Source organism: Urocitellus parryii, chromosome 7 (assembly GCF_045843805.1).
Source record: "Urocitellus parryii isolate mUroPar1 chromosome 7, mUroPar1.hap1, whole genome shotgun sequence".
Lineage (NCBI taxonomy): Eukaryota > Metazoa > Chordata > Mammalia > Rodentia > Sciuridae > Urocitellus > Urocitellus parryii.
In genome coordinates this window covers 147,981,472-147,997,437 of record NC_135537.1, presented here as the reverse complement: position 1 = coordinate 147,997,437, position 15,966 = coordinate 147,981,472, and the positions used below count along the sequence as shown (strand labels likewise).

Sequence of the window (15,966 nt, the reverse complement as noted above, 5' to 3'; positions counted from 1 at the left end):
TGGGGCAAAAGCAACAAATATATGAAAGGAAATTAATGATATATAAGCCTACAGATCCTATTATGCTTACTGAGTCCTGTTTTATTTTTAAAGAAAAATGTGAAGATGTCAAAACAGAGAAAAGACAAATCCAGCTTCCCGCTTCACAAACATCTCCTTTTTCTCCTCTGCCCTATCATCTAAACCCAGATGCTCTGAAATATCTCTTTTCTCCAAAGAGCTCAGTCTGTTGGAAAGAAAGTTTGGGTACTATCCCTGCAGGTGAGAAGTAATCAGATGCCAAGGTGTGGGTAAAAAGAACAACAGCAAGCCAGAGTCCCATTGGCTTCTGCCTGTCCTGACTGGCAAAAGCAAAAAGCAAAGCCTCAAACCAGTTCTCTGACAGGGCCCAACGCCTCTGCAGCACCCCCCGTGTAATTACACACTTGAGTGACTGGACTCTGAAGAAAATTGAAGGCCTGAGCTCCGAACAGCTGCCATTTTCTCTCTCCATCACACCAGCGTGATTACTTGAGAAATGAACAGCCCCGGCTCAAAGCTACTCCAGAATTCTCAGAGGAAATATGGCTCCGTGTTCCAATAATGAGATTCTTAAGGCAAGCGTTACTTACAATCACTCCGCAAAAGGAGCGAGCCGAGCCCCTATATCTTACAAATTAGAATTTAAGAAACCCAGCGACAGTCCTGGACGATCATTACTCTTCTGCTGCTCCAAGGATTCTGGGCTTTGGTCTATTTTTAGTGCAGAAAACTGTTACGTTCTTAAAAAGGTAATCATAATAAGATGAAAAATTCACCATAATTAGCTTCATTTAAAGGCAAATTCTACCCCATTTTAGGTCCAAACTGACAGATTCTTCTACCCTCTTATCATTATCCCCTGCCTCTAGAAATTCTTGGCCTTATGCAAGTGAGAATTAACATTCCTTGCATTAAAATTTGAAGGAAAAAAAGTCAGATTTCTTCCCTCTTTTGATTGAGAAAAAAAATATTAGCAAGTTGCTGGTATAATGTCTTTGTTGAAAGCTGTCATTTGGAAAAAATAAAATATTACATAGTGATATGTGTTTTCAAATGCACCTTCTGAGTGCCTCATCACCTAGCTATTCTAGGATAGCAAAAGTAACAAACTCTCCCTATAATAATACACTTTTAAAAAGTAGCTATTCTAAAAAATCTTATATCCTTTAGAGTTAATCAGCTAGGCAGATGGCTGAATGAGTCACAACGCTGTTTACCAGAGATGTAAGGAAGACGGTTTCCCTTCATTCTCAAGTATAAAATAAAAAATGGCAGTCAAGATTTATTGGGTTGTGGTGACCTTCCAGGAAGAAATGATGGAATTAAAGTACCAAGAATGCCCATTCCCAGGGACAAAAACAGAATTCAAGGAAGTGAAGAGGTCTATAGTCCCCAAAACAAACAAGTAAGAGCAAGGCAACTGTTCAGGACCTTGGGGTGAGAACTCTTTAAGAGTTGTCCTCTTCTCAATCGTCTTCTCCTAAAATTAACTCAACTGGAAAGATCTATGAGTTAAGGACTTGCAAAGCATCTTTAAAAATTCTCAAGTCCAAAAAACTTCTTCCCCCTGGTCAAGTGTACATTAGTCCTATTCACATTTACCAGTCTCATCCCTTATTCCCACTTAGTAATTCCTATATTCCTAGGATGGGGGACAAAATAATTCGTACTACCAATACAATAATCTCAGCTAAGATTCTTAACATAAATAAAACAAAAAGGGAACAAAGAAGATGCAGAAAAAAATTTCAATTTCTTTGGTGGGAGGGCCAGTACTGAATTTCTAACTTTTTTTTTTTAAGGTCTCAACATTAGAACGATTGCTTACATCTATTGAAAAAATAGAATTAAAATGAGTGTACATTGGTTAGAGAAGACTAGATTTTAAAGTTACTGTCATAATGACAACAGGAATGGAAAAGCACATGGCACTTTTAAATAGAGATGTGAATTTTTATGCACATAATATGCATAATAACCAGGACAATTCTTTCCTAAATAGCAGGTTCCTTCAGATCAAGGATAAAGGTAGAGATGAGAAATTATTAATCTACAACCCAAGCTCCATTCATTCCATAATTATAGAAGACAATATCTTTTCCTCTGACCATAGCTACTAGAAGAAAAACATATTTTTTCCATATTATCAACCATCTGATTGTAAATAATGATACTCACAATAAGCATTGTGACCAGAAGATTCTTCTTGGTGACTTGAGCGTGAGAGAAAATGTAGTTCAATACAGTGTTCATGTCACTTTTGTTCTCTTCCCGAAGGGCGAACACACATTTGTCATAGTGACCTGCAAGCAGCAAAAAGAATTGGTCCTCACCCATGTATAAAGGCTCATGTTTACATGCCATTTGTTTATTTCTTAATGTCCATAATTCAGCTGATAAGTGTGAAAAGAAACATCTTAACAATTTTTGAAATGGATTTGTATAGAACTGGCAGTGTGGGTTAGCAAAAGGACCACTAGATTAGAGTCACGAGAAGCTGCACATAAGTCCTGAGATCAAGGCCTACCTATTATCAATTCACTATTGCTCTTGGGCAAATCATTTGATCTCTCTGGGTCTCATTACATTTATACACTGGAGTGAGAGATAAGTTTTAAAGACTGGGGGTTTGGCAATAAATCCAACCCCACACTTACTCTAAACTCGTATTTGGCTTCCTGGAATGAATTCCTTAGAAGAAATGACTAGCTGGGCATGGTGGCATACACTAATAATTCCAATTCCTCAAGAGGCTGAGGCAGGAGGATCTCAAGTTCAAGGTCAGCCTTGACAACTTAGTAAGACCCTGTCTCAAAATAAAATGTTTTTAAAAAGGGAGGTAGCTCAGAGGCAGAATGTTACTGAGTTCAATTAAAAAAAAAAAAGTCTTTGCTGCTTAAAAACAAATATTGAAACACTAATGATATTTAAGGCTTGTTTTCCCCAGTTTGAGATTCTGGTTCATCTATAACTCACTAAAAATGTTTCACCCTAATTGCTAGGAAAAACTAAACAATGCTTAGGAATTCCATAAACCAAGGTATAGATTAAGGAGAACCTTGCATTAAGTCAAAAGGTCTGTAGGGGTTGGGGTTGTGGCTCAGTGGTGGAGTGCTTGCCTCATATGTGTGAGGCACTGGATTTAATTCTCAACATCACATATAAATAAATGAATAAAATAAAGGTCTGTCAACAACTAAAAAAATATTTTAAAAAACGGTCTGTAGGGAGACTACAATTAGGTATATTTTCACTGGCCTTCCCTAAGGCCACCAGGGACAGGCTAGTTCTGGATAAGAAAGCTGTATATTGTAACAGAAAAATAAGTTTCTGGTATAGTACAGTAATATCAACAATGGGATATAAGTAATATTTAGTTCATCAGAAAATGGCTTACCTCAGAATTAAATATCTAAGTAAAGAAGAATTAGTATTTAAATATTCTCTAGGGTCAGAATTTTATAAAACAATCAAAATACTAAAGGATTATCACTTTAGTTGAGATTTTGTGTTGGGTTATAAACTAGAACAGTAATGTTCAAACTGCATTACCATGGTTTCCTAGAATACTGACATTTGACTGGGGCAACTCTAGTTAATCTGTTTTAAATATCAGAGATGGACATCAGCACTTTTTTTTTTAAATAAAACTAAAATATATTTGAAAAAACAGGAGACTGCAATACCTACAGAGCTTTCGATTTCATAAAAGATTCAAAAAGAAAAATGGAAGCTGTTTAAAAATTGTTTTTTCGTGGAGCAAGAGATGTTGCTTAGTGGTATAGAACTTGCCTAGCATGTGCAAGGCCCTGAATAATCCCCAGCACCATATTAAAAAACATTTTTTTTGGTTGTCCTATATATATATATATATTGATATTCTTCCCTAGTGAGACATTGCTTTGAAGTGACAAGAGAAACATATTTTGGTGGTAGGAATGATTAGGAACAAGGAAAATTAAAAAGAATACATTTACATGGGATGGGGGAAGACTCTAATAGAAAGAAAACAATAAATGTTCCCTTCTTAAAAACTATTAATTGTGATATACACACAGAAAAATATATAAAATCTATAGTAACAGTTGAAATAAATACCCATGTGTTATTTCAGAGCTACTAAATCTTAATAGAACTTCTTTGGTATATTTGAATACCCGTTTGTTTCTTCTTAAAATAATTACTAAGCTGAATTTCATTTTAATTATTCTTTTGCTTTACTTTACATTTACCACTAATGCATGTACGGTTTAATTTTCCTATTTTTGAACTTTGTAAAAAATGGGATCACTGCCAATTAATTCTTATGTAACTTATTTCCTTCCTTCAACATTATATTTTTGAGATTCATCCTTTTGTCTACGAGTGTCCCCTGGTTCATCCATTTTCACTGCTGTATAATAATCTATTGTAGGAACATTGTAAAATGCAATAATCTATTCTACATGGGTATATTGAGATTGTTTTGTCTTTTTTGTTACTATGAAAAGTGCTGACACAAACAATCCTGTTTATGTCTTCTAATAAACCAGCATAAGAGTTGCTCTACTAAAAAAAAAAAATGCAACTGAATTTTATGTTGACTTTTGTATTTGGCAGCTTTGTTAGGTTTTAAATAATTTAATAGTAAAATTGCGGATTCTTTGCACCTTCCAAGTAGACATCATAGCATATCTATTAACGGCAGATCTACTTCCTTATTCCTCTTCAGTCCTTATACCTTTTAATTACTTTTCTGATCTTACTGCACTGGCTGAGACATAATGCTGAACATAAGTAGCAATAGCAAATCTTTGTCTTATTCTTTTTTTTGTTGAGGGAGCAGGGTACTGGGGATTGAATTCAGGGACACTCAACCACTGAGCCACATCCCCAGTCCTATTTTGTGTTTTATTTATAAACAAGTTCTCACTTAGTTGCTGAACACCTCGCTTTTGCTGTGGCTGGCTCTGTGCCACTCCCACCTCCACCCCCACTTGCTGGGATTAAAGGCATGTGTTACTGTGCCCGGGATATTCTGTTAATTTTTTGTGGTGTCACCCTCACTTTCTTGTGGTACTGGGAACTGAATCCTGTGATGTTCTACCACTGAGCTACATCTCCAGTCTTCCCCTGCCCCACCCTTTTATTTTTTTGGAGACAGGGCCTCACTAAGTTGCTGAGGCTGACCTAGAACTTGTGATCCTCCTGCCTTAGTCTCCTGAAGAGCTGAGATTTCAGGCATATGCCACCATGCCCAACTGTAGGTCCTCACAAAAAATTAAAATGTCTAATTTCATTCCTAGTTTCTCAGAGTTATCATGAATGAATGTTAAACCTTGTTAAATGCTTTTCTCTCCATATCCTGAGATGATGACCATGTTTTTTCCTCTTTTAATCTATTAACACATGAAAATTGCATTAATTATCCACCAAATTAATCAATTTTGAATTAGTGGGATATAGCCAACTTGGTTGTGATATATTATTCCATACATTGCTGGGTTAAGTGTGCTAATGTCTACTTGGAGAATTTTGCTGGTCATGAGTGGCACATGACCATCTTTTTAAAGAATGTAAATGAGAGCAGAACAGAAAATTTTAGGTAACATTTTAAATTCTATGTGGTTTCACTGCCATCTTGTGGTAGAAAGCATTATCAGCGGTACATAGCTTTAAAGTCTTAACCAAAGTATTTTATGCTTAAAAACTACTTCATTTAGTGAAGCTCTTCAGAGAAAGCCAAGGATAAATTCCACCTAAATGGCACATGAAAAAGTAGTGGAAAATCTGATCCTTTCCTATATGCCTGTAGCTCAATCCATAGATGAGCTGCTGAGAGGCAAGCTCTTCAGATGGGGAATTTCAATTTCAGCCTGGTCATGACTCAACCAACTCTCACTATACAAGGTCAAGAAGATGTCAAGAATGCTAATCTCTACTAGAAAAGTAATCTCAGTCCTTTCTCGGAAGCACACTAGATTCACAATTTCATCAAGCTGTGTTTTGTTGTTGTTCTTTCTTTGGTGTTAGTGGGATATGAGATTTCCATTTTTAAGGGAAAAAGAATAAGTTTGTTAATGGGAAGTGTTGGTGACAAGATGAACTGGCTTAGCTCTTACAGTCCTATAGGGATAGTTTGGTCTAGACATCAGAATTAGAAACACTGTTAGAAAGAGAGTCCTCAGGAGAAAGCTTACCATTCTGGAATTGTGTCTCTACTCGAAGATACTGCCGGAGCAGATCCATCACCACAGCCTTCATGTGGCCTCGGATGCCACTTCGGTACCTGAGCAGATAGAAAAAAAATCTCCACTGAAAAACCTGACAGGCCAACACTATGGAATGAAAAACCTAGAAGCCAAATTTACTTTCTAAATTTTCCACTGAAAATCCCTTTAAATATAGGGCAGGACAGGGGTCAGCCTACAATTAACCAACCAGATTAATTTAAATTCCAAGCCTAAAAAGTCATCTCACTATATAGAGACATGATCTTTTATAAAGAAAAATAAAAACAAAACTAAAAAATCTTCATAGCCTTTATCCAGTGACATTGTGACTCAGTTCCTACTGCTAAGCAGTTAAAAATAAATGTCATACTAGGTTCCACACCAGAAGAAAAATTAGGGTCTTCATCAAAATGGCAAGGAAAACGGAAAACACAATTTCTGGATCTCAATAATTGACAAAGAATATTAAGATGGGCTGGGGATGTGGCTCAAGTGGTAGCACGCTCGCCTGGCATGCGTGCGGCCCAGGTTCCATCCTCAGCACCACATACCAACAAAGATGTTGTGTCCGCCAAAAACTAAAAATAAATATTAAAAAATTCTCTCTAAAAAAAAAAAATTAAAAAAAAGAATATTAAGAAGTTACCAGAAATATTGAGATTGAGAGTTAGGTCACAATTCTAAGACAGTTAGAAGACATAAGGAACTTTGTGAGATATAAATTGCTAGCTATTTTTACTCAAAGTCAGGCCTGAGGTAAATTTCTTTAAGACCATTTAAAAGAAAGCATGGGAGTGGACTGGTGTTGAAAATCTGGAATTATATGTAATTACCTTTGTACCAGTTGGACAATGCTCTGAGTGTTCATAAAGAAGACTTCTCGTTCAGATTTCCGATTCAATGTAGCTGCATGACTATCTAGGATGTTGGCAATCTAAGGCATAAAAAAGAGGGGGGGGGGAGGAATCTAACAAAGGGACCCAAAGCATTAACCTCCAGAGCACCACACTAGGAAATCTTTTTAGTTATAACACAATTCCTACATGACTTATCAGCCACAGCTGGAAGTTACTGGACATAATGTAGGGCCTATGCTAAATAAGCAAGCAACTTTTGTCTCTTTTTGCCCTTTTACAGATGTAATAATGATGACATTAAAAATTACCATCTACTCAGAAGGTCTCACATGAACGATCTGTTTTAAAGTCAAGATGTAAATGTACTCCTTTCTTGCTCAGCTTTACTCCCTACATAAAGCTACTTTATAGATGAAGGGCAAGGATGCTGCTGAGGTAGTAAGGAAGTATTTGATAATAAAACTACCAATATCCTTCACTTTAAATTTATAAAAATACTTCCAAATAGGGACTAGCCCTCAAGAACAAAGCTATGTGGAGTACATGGCCAAAGCATGTTTTTCTCATAACCAAGGACCTTTTACATTTCACATGCAGTATTTTCATTACTGGACTTATATTCTGAGGCAGTTTTGAGGAAAGTACAGTGCTTAAAACTGTAAAAGCACACCATTGAGACAATAGGGACGATCCAAACAGAAAGCTGCAGCCTGAACTCCAGTGGTAGCCAGTGGAAAATAAGGATAATATTACCCTATCAATACCTGCTGGCTGGGAAACTGACAGAGGACTGATGTGATGTTGCTAGCATACTGAGCCATTTCCTTCTTGATAGACTTCTCCACATTGAGGGGAATACGACCAGAGACACTGGTCATGATATCCTGCAATTCTAGAAGAGGCAGAGAGGGATCTCTAAGGGTCTTCATCAACCGCTCTACCCAGTCTTTCACCTGAGAAGAAGAAATAATAAAACAGGATCCAAAGTTAACACAATCCCCAAAATAAAATGAGATATTTAATCAGGTGCAGTGGTATACACCTGAAATCCCAACAACTTGGGAGGGTGAGGTAGATGGATTGCAACTTAGAGGCCAGCCTTACCAACTTAGCAAGACCCTATCCCCAAATAAAAATAAAAATGACTACGGATAAAGCTCAATGGTAAAACACCCCTAGATTCAATCTCCAGTACTCCCACTTCCTGGAATTGTGTCTCTACTCACAGATACTGCCGGAGCAGATCCATCACCACAGCCTTCCTTAGCATCTAAATTGGGCTATATTTATTTCAACCCAGAAAAATGGGTGTCTATCAAAATCTCCTGTGGACTGATGAGGCAAGCAAATAGAAAATTTTTCAGGGCCTAACTTTGAGGATTTGTAAAAAACAAACAAACAAACAAAAAACAAAACAAAAAACAAACCCATAAAATGAGAGATCTGAATTCACTGTCATATAGTATTTATTTTTAGATTTCAGTGTAAGCATCAATTATTGCCCCTATTCTCTGGTTTAAAAAGGAATGATCTCGACTAAAGGTGAAGTACATGACAAAGCTAAAAAGCAAGGATTTAAAGACTTCAAATCTAACAACCAAAGGAGAGAGCATTCCAGGCCAACTGGCTTTCTTTCTCTCCCTCTAGAAAATCTCATGAGACTTTAAATTATTTTGATATTGTTCCCCTTTTGTACATTCTTTTCCCCAAGATAGGTGATTCATACCCTGCTGCTAAAGAAAGGATCTGGAAGGCAGTATCCATTCATTACATTGACCAGATTATCCAGGACATAGTGGAACACTCGATGGAGCTTCTCGCCTCTGAGTGCTGTGCTCTGGATCTGTGGCAGACTACCCGTGTGAAGTTCAGCCTGTCAACCCCAATGAGAGACTGTCATTCATTAATTTCTATTCAGGGCACAAACACAACTGCAATTCAGTATCATCATTCAAAATCCAGACATCTCTTCCCTGAATCCAGTTACCAGGAGAGAAGTCAGTGGAGGAAACATCATGAGGAAATTACAGAATCTTAGTATTGTATTGACTCTTGCAAACTCTAGTTCCACAATATCACAGGCACAGATACAAGGCATATCACATCAAGCGGAAAAACAGCTTAAGGAAACATTGGCAAACCAAGCAATTAAGAGTACATTCCTCCATACCTGCTGAACCTTGCTGGGGTTGTCCAACTGCATTTTGGCTATTACACAGCCGGGATCAAGAGCTGCTCCAGGTCGCTTGACATAATGAATACAGCCAGATTCTGCAGCTGTTAAGGTCATCACCATCTTCATCACCTATAGTAAAAAATAAATAACTTGTAGTCTGATTTCTTTTCATACAGATGAATGTTTCAAGGACGTCAGTTTTTCCTTAGCATCTAAGTTGAACTACATTTATTTCAACCCAGAAAAATAGGTGTCTACTAAAATCTCCTGTGGATTGATGAAGCAAGCAAGCAGAAAATCTTTCAGGACCTAGCTTTAAGGACTTATAATAATTACTGATATTTCCTCTGTTTCTATCCATTTTGCTACAGTTTGTGATAATATTTGTTTTGTATTTAGAAGTGATGAACAATTTGGTCTCTTTATACCAGTAAATTTGGGTGTTCACTCTCAGTTTGCCTACTGAAGATATTCAGGAGGCCAAAAACTAGGGGTTATTTTTCACTCCTTTTCCTCCTCTATCTACCAATTACCAACCCAAATCAAGTACATCTTCTCTCAAAAATGTTCCTTCTCTTGCCATGTCTTTGGTGTAGGCCCTTCTCATTTCTAGCCTAGAGTACTTCAAAAACCTCTAAAAGATTTTCCTATCAGTTATATACCTTCAACAAGGTTCCCCAAAAAAACAGTAATTCTGGAGCCCAAATCTCGTATTTCTTTTCCACTTAAAATCCTTCAATGATTCCTCACTGCCTTCAGTGTAAGTGGAAACTTACTAGCATGGTGAATAAGGTCTTTTACGACCTTACATTTAAGATCTCACACTATACTAGTTCTTTAGCATGTTTGCTTACCACATTCCATTTGACCTTAGCCTATTCTCAAGCAATACTAATATATACTGATGGTCCCTAAATACTATCATACTATCTTGCTTCTGGGCCTTCATGGTATTCCCTCAACTTTACACATTCTTCCTTACCCTTCTTCACCTTATCTAGTACTACCTTTAAAAACTAATATAAATGTCCCTTCTTTTAGAATGTCCTCCCTTACTATGCACCCTTACTATGATTTGGGTTATGTGATCCTCTGCACTCTGTACTTAGATCTCTCTCAGAATTCATCATATTTCATTACTTGTCTATTTTGTGTCCCAACTTCTATCATATTTTCTCTGTACAATCAGTGGTTAATGCAACACCTAACAGTAGGTGCTACTGCCTACCATCTATTTTTAAAGCCAGAGTTCCTTTACCTGAAAAACAGCAAGCATTTTGCTTTTAAAATCTTAAGGTTCACAATCTCAATTAAACCGACCAATGTCGTTCTTTTTTATTTCCTTTCTGTTATTTTTCAGCTCTAGTCCATTCCAGCTAACTCTTTTCTTAACTTCCCTCCCATGACCCAGCAGCCTATTCACTACCCTGACCTCAATCTCAGCATAGCACTGGCCAGCAAACACATGGCCTCCATCCTCCACAATGTACTGGATTAACTTCCCAGCAGATGGTGAGCGCATCACAGATGGGTCAATTTCCTTCTCAAATACACAGGTTTTATTGCCAATCGTGATTCGATATCTAGGAGGTAAGTTGAAGTATGTAAGACAAAAAAGCACTTCAGGAGTAAAGGGAAATGGCAGAAGGTATCAATGTAAAAACTCAGAAACTTTATTCCATAAACAAACAAAAACACATAGAGAACATTCATTGCATCTTTGTTTATAATTCTAAATAACAATTTCCCTCAATAAGGGTCAGATTAAATAAACTATGGTACACTCACATAATGGAATAGTGCAAGACCATTAAAAAGAAGGGGCACCTCTATAAAACACAAATATACAAAAATAATGATGATCTAATAATAATGATAATGGCCTAAACCCTAACTATGCCACAGGCAAAATTTTAAGCACTTTAAGTGTGTTAATTCATTAAATTCTCACAACACTATGAATGGTATTGTACAGTCTACAATATATGTTAAAAAAAAAAAAAACTAAGATACTAATAGTATTTAAAGGATATTTTTATTTGTGAATATCTTTAAAGGAAAAATATAGTATACACATATATGTAACTTGTATATACATTATAAAAGTTCTACAAAAATGTACAAGAAACTTTTAATAGTTCTTTATAAAGAAAAGAACTTCTTTTCATTCTCTACCCACACCAGAGTGGTTGGGAGATAGGTCTTCTTTTTTTCTTTTCTTTTTAGTCTATTCTTAAGAGACAGGGTCTCACTGTATTGTCCAGGCTGGCCTTGAACTCCTGGGCTCAAGCAATCCCACTGCTTCAGACTCCTGAGTAACTGGAGCTATATGCACATGCCACTGCACCTGGCTTCAGACATGCTTTTAACTATAAACAATTCTGCTTTCTTAAAATTTTTGTTAGTGCATGTACGGTCATTGTTTTTAACTAAAAATGAGTATACCAAAAAAGGCCAAGAGCTAGTGACTAATAAAAGAAAAAGGTCCAACAAATGGACATTGAACAGCCACTCACCTATCTACTTCTTCCTTCATGTACGTAGTATAACTACTACCATCATAGGACAAAAGCAGTCCTCCGTCACTCAACCGATGCACATCTACTTCCACACATGAGCCATTCATGATCACCACATAGGAGTTGGGAGACTGTCGAGTCACCTGCAGTGAAAAAGAACCAGAAAAGACAAGTTAGTATGCACCGTTCAGAGAGAGCCACAGACAAAATTTAAATGTTTCAAAGATACTGTTAAAAAAAAAAAAAAAAAAAAAAAAAAAAAGTCTGTCAGGAAAAAGGAAATTAATGGCATTGGTCACTGGGGCCACTGGTGCTGTTTGCATCAATGTTTATGAAAATGGCTCAGTCCTTCTGCAAGCAAATAAAGCTACTTTAGTTATTCCTCTCTATTCCGGTTGTTCCCTGTCTCCCCTTCATCTCTTGGCTGTAATGTGAAGTTAAGTAACAACTAAAATAATTTCCATAGAATCATCAAATACTGCTGACAAAAATAATGACTAATTTTACTAATACCCCATCCCTGCACTAAATCAAACTTTTCCATCTCTTGACCTAAAGAGAACTAGCTAACAAAGAGAGACCCCAAAAATAAATAAATAAATAAGGTGCAGGCTTCAATGGGGTTCACATACCTTAAGTACATATTTGACTCCTTCATAGATAAGCTCAACATCTACCGTGTTCAGAAGTGTATGAGCAGGAAGGACTTGACCCCTGAAAGAACACCAATGGAAGAGACATTTACTGGCAGAAAGTTTTAATAGTTTATAAAGAAATCGGGCTGCGGTTGTGGCTCAGTGGTCAAGTGCTTGCCTGGTGCATGTGAGGCACTGGGTTTGATTCTCAGCACCACATAAAAATAAAATAGAGATGTATCCACCTAAAACTAAAAAATAAATACTTTAAAAAATAAATTCCTAAAATTATTAATTGTCGTATTTTCTGAAATAGCATAAGATTAGAAACAACCCAAATGATCATCTATCTGTAAGGGACTGATCATATAAATTATTATTATTTTTTTTATTTTTTTGTAGTTGTAGGGACAATATGCCTTTATTTGTTTATTTTTATGTAGTGCTAAGGATTGAACCCAGTGCCTCACACATGCTATGCAAGTGCTCTGCCACTAAGGCCCAGCCCCAGCCCACATAAATTATTTTTAAAAATAAAATTCCTATTTTTAATTGTGATAAAATACATATAACATGGAATTTACTATCTTAACCATTTTTTAATGCATAGCCCTATAATGTTAATTATTTTTACAATATTGTGCAATCAATTTCCAGAACCTTCTCATCTGGCAAAAACAAAATTCTATTGTCATTAAACAACTCCGCTTTTATCCCTCCCCCAGTCCCTGGCATTTTCTGTTTCTGAGTTTGACTACTCTTGATACCTCATGTAAGTGAGATCTTATAGTATTTGCCTTTTTTGTGAGTGGCTTATTTCACAAATCATCTATGATTTAGTATGTGTCAGATGTCCTTTCTTCCTTTTTTAATTTGGAACTGGGGATTGAACCCAAAGACATTTTACTACTGAGCCATATCCTTAGCCCTGTCCCATTTTATTACTCTTTTTTAAAAATAGGGTCTCACTAAGTTGCTGAGGCTGGCCTTAAATTTGGGATCCTCCTGCCTTAGCCTCCACAGTTGCTGGGATTACATGCATGCATGAGCCACTATGCATGGCTGAATGTCCTTCCTTTTTAAGGCTAGATAATATTTCATTGTTATGTCTATATAACATTTTGTTTATTCATTCATTCACCAATAGATATTTTGGTTGTTTCTGCCTTGTAGGCTCTATGAATAATTCTGCTATGCACACAGAAATCTCTCTTTAAGACTCTGCTTTTAATTCTTTCAGAATATTCAAATGTGGTATTGCTGGATCATGTGGTAATTCGCATTTTAATTTTCTGTGGAATTTTAAATCTGTATTCCATGGTGGTTGTACTGTTTTACATTCCCACTTAAAAAATGCACAACGGTCATGATTTCTCCACATCCTTGTCTACACCTATTTTCTGGTTTTGACTATAGGCATCCTAATGGATATGAGATGATTTCTAATAGTGATCTTTTTCTTTTCTTTTTTTTTGGTGTGTGTGTGTGTGTGTATGTGTGTGTGGTACTGGGGATTGAACTCAGGACTGTGCATGTGAGGTATACACTCTACCAACTGAGCTATATCCCCAGCCCTCATAATGGTCTTGATTTACATCTTCCTGATGATTAGCAATGTTAAGCACCTTCTCATACATACAACAAAATATTATTCAGCCATTAAAAATAAAGGACATCTTTTATATACAAAATTCACATATTCCAAATATACCATTATACAAATATAGTTTCAGAATAGACTGTCATTTGTATCTTTAAAAAAGAGAGAGAAAAAATAAATATTACATGTATATGCTTATTTTAGTGCAAGACATCTCTAGAGGACTATGGAAGAAACCAGTAACATGGTGGTCAAGGAACAGAGGTAAAAAGGAGACTTTAAATATGTATCTTTTAGTGCCTTTTAAATTTTAAACCATGTGAATCTATTACTCATTCTTAAAAATAAATAAAACCAAATTTTTAAAAATAGAGAGCAATAAACCAAATATGGAAAGTTGTTAATAACTGATAAATCTAAGTGAAGAATATATGGAAGTTATCTGTTCTCTTCATGCAAATCTTAAAAAGTCAGATATTATTTCAAAATTTAAGTTTTAAAAATAAATGAAGGGGCTAGGGTTGTAGCTCAGTGGTAGGAACACTTGCCTGGCATGTGTAAGGCACTGGGTTTGATCCTCAGCACCACATAAAATAAATAAATAAAATAAAGTTATAAAAAATATATTTAAAAAATGAAAAATAAGAACACTAAATCGGGAACACTCATAAAGGAGATTGTGAGACATTTATGCACCAGTGGGGAAACTATTTATAGAGATTGTATATTGAAGAACTTTTGCCAAAAAGGGACAATATATTCAGTCACACTAAGGGACTTAGATTTGATACAGAAAGAAAACGTAAGCTGCTCAAGGTTTTAGTGCATGGAGTAACACTGTGAAAGATATTTATCATAGAGCTGAATCACTGAAATCTCAGTTCAATTTTCAAAATTTTACTTCTTTTCTTCCTTTCAGACACTTCAAAAGAGAGTTGATATATAAATCTAACAACACAGAAGGAAATAAAATACCTGTGATTAAAAGTGCTTTAGTATGATTAGCCCTTTGGACCATTCCTCGGGGGACTCAAAGGCAGAGCTTAGTCTCCAGAATCAGTGTTAGAAATTAGTTCAGACCCACACATGCCTGATCCTTTACTTGAAAGACTTATGAGGTCATCCTGAGTATCAGCCTCAATTATTAATTCTTAAAAGGTGGTACAGGTAATACAAGAAATACTTAAGGTTCAGTGCTAGGAAAAAATGTGAGATCTTTGTCACTAGGGTTTGGGGAGATTTGATGCTTGCACAGCATGAAATGTTTACTACAGCTGGATTTCAATTTTTAAAAAAAGAACCTGTTCTAATTGCAGTATAAACTAATTTCTACAATCCATAGTAGAGCCCTAAAATGATTTGCCATAAATTGCTACCTTCCCCAATCTCCTTTACCACCACAGCCTGTGAATAACAAGTAGCACCTGCAAGCTGCCAGGAAGGGACAAAAAAATGAATGGGTCTTTCAGTTGCAATCCTATACCCAGGACCACTGGTTAGCTTGCACAGTCACAAAAACAAAACCTACCTTTCTAAGGAGTGAAGGAAGTTAGAGATGCTATTTCGAAGGCTCACATCTGCCACGTGAAGAGCCCCACACACAACTCCCAACATAGTGTCAGGTCGCTCCGCCTGAAAAGAAGAAAAAGAGGGCACATCAAAAGCATGGTCCCTTGGCACCATAGCCCCTCAAGTGAAATGAGGCTCAAATTTGTTGTGAAGACACAGTGAGCAATGAAAATCTCCACTTTTATTGCCTGGCTGATTTTTGAGATAAAATAAAATACATTTACTTTTAGAATTTGAATAGAGGCATCATGTGAATAGAGATGAAAAACAACCTTATACCCACTCTCGATAAGACTTCCACTAAGTCAATCAAAAAGAAGCTCAAAAATAGACTTTTGTTAGAAATAAATTTAAAAAGACTTGGCTATTGATAATCT

The 15,966-nt window shown here is 36.2% G+C and overlaps 1 protein-coding gene across 6 annotated transcripts in view; it reads right to left on the bottom strand.

Annotated features, from left to right (window-relative positions):
* Acaca (acetyl-CoA carboxylase alpha) overlaps positions 1–15,966 on the bottom strand; it is a 226,922-nt gene that overhangs the window by 135,641 nt on the left and 75,315 nt on the right. For all 6 annotated transcript variants that reach the window (XM_077801005.1, XM_026398068.2, XM_026398066.2 and 3 more), the window contains 10 exons: positions 15,549–15,652; positions 12,418–12,499; positions 11,783–11,928; positions 10,699–10,849; positions 9,261–9,395; positions 8,817–8,963; positions 7,855–8,043; positions 7,067–7,167; positions 6,201–6,289; positions 2,200–2,324 (listed from right to left, as the gene is read on the bottom strand). In XM_077801005.1, coding sequence (XP_077657131.1) covers positions 2,200–2,324; positions 6,201–6,289; positions 7,067–7,167; positions 7,855–8,043; positions 8,817–8,963; positions 9,261–9,395; positions 10,699–10,849; positions 11,783–11,928; positions 12,418–12,499; positions 15,549–15,652 — 1,269 coding nt within the window. The remainder of the gene's footprint in view (positions 1–2,199; positions 2,325–6,200; positions 6,290–7,066; positions 7,168–7,854; positions 8,044–8,816; positions 8,964–9,260; positions 9,396–10,698; positions 10,850–11,782; positions 11,929–12,417; positions 12,500–15,548; positions 15,653–15,966) is intronic.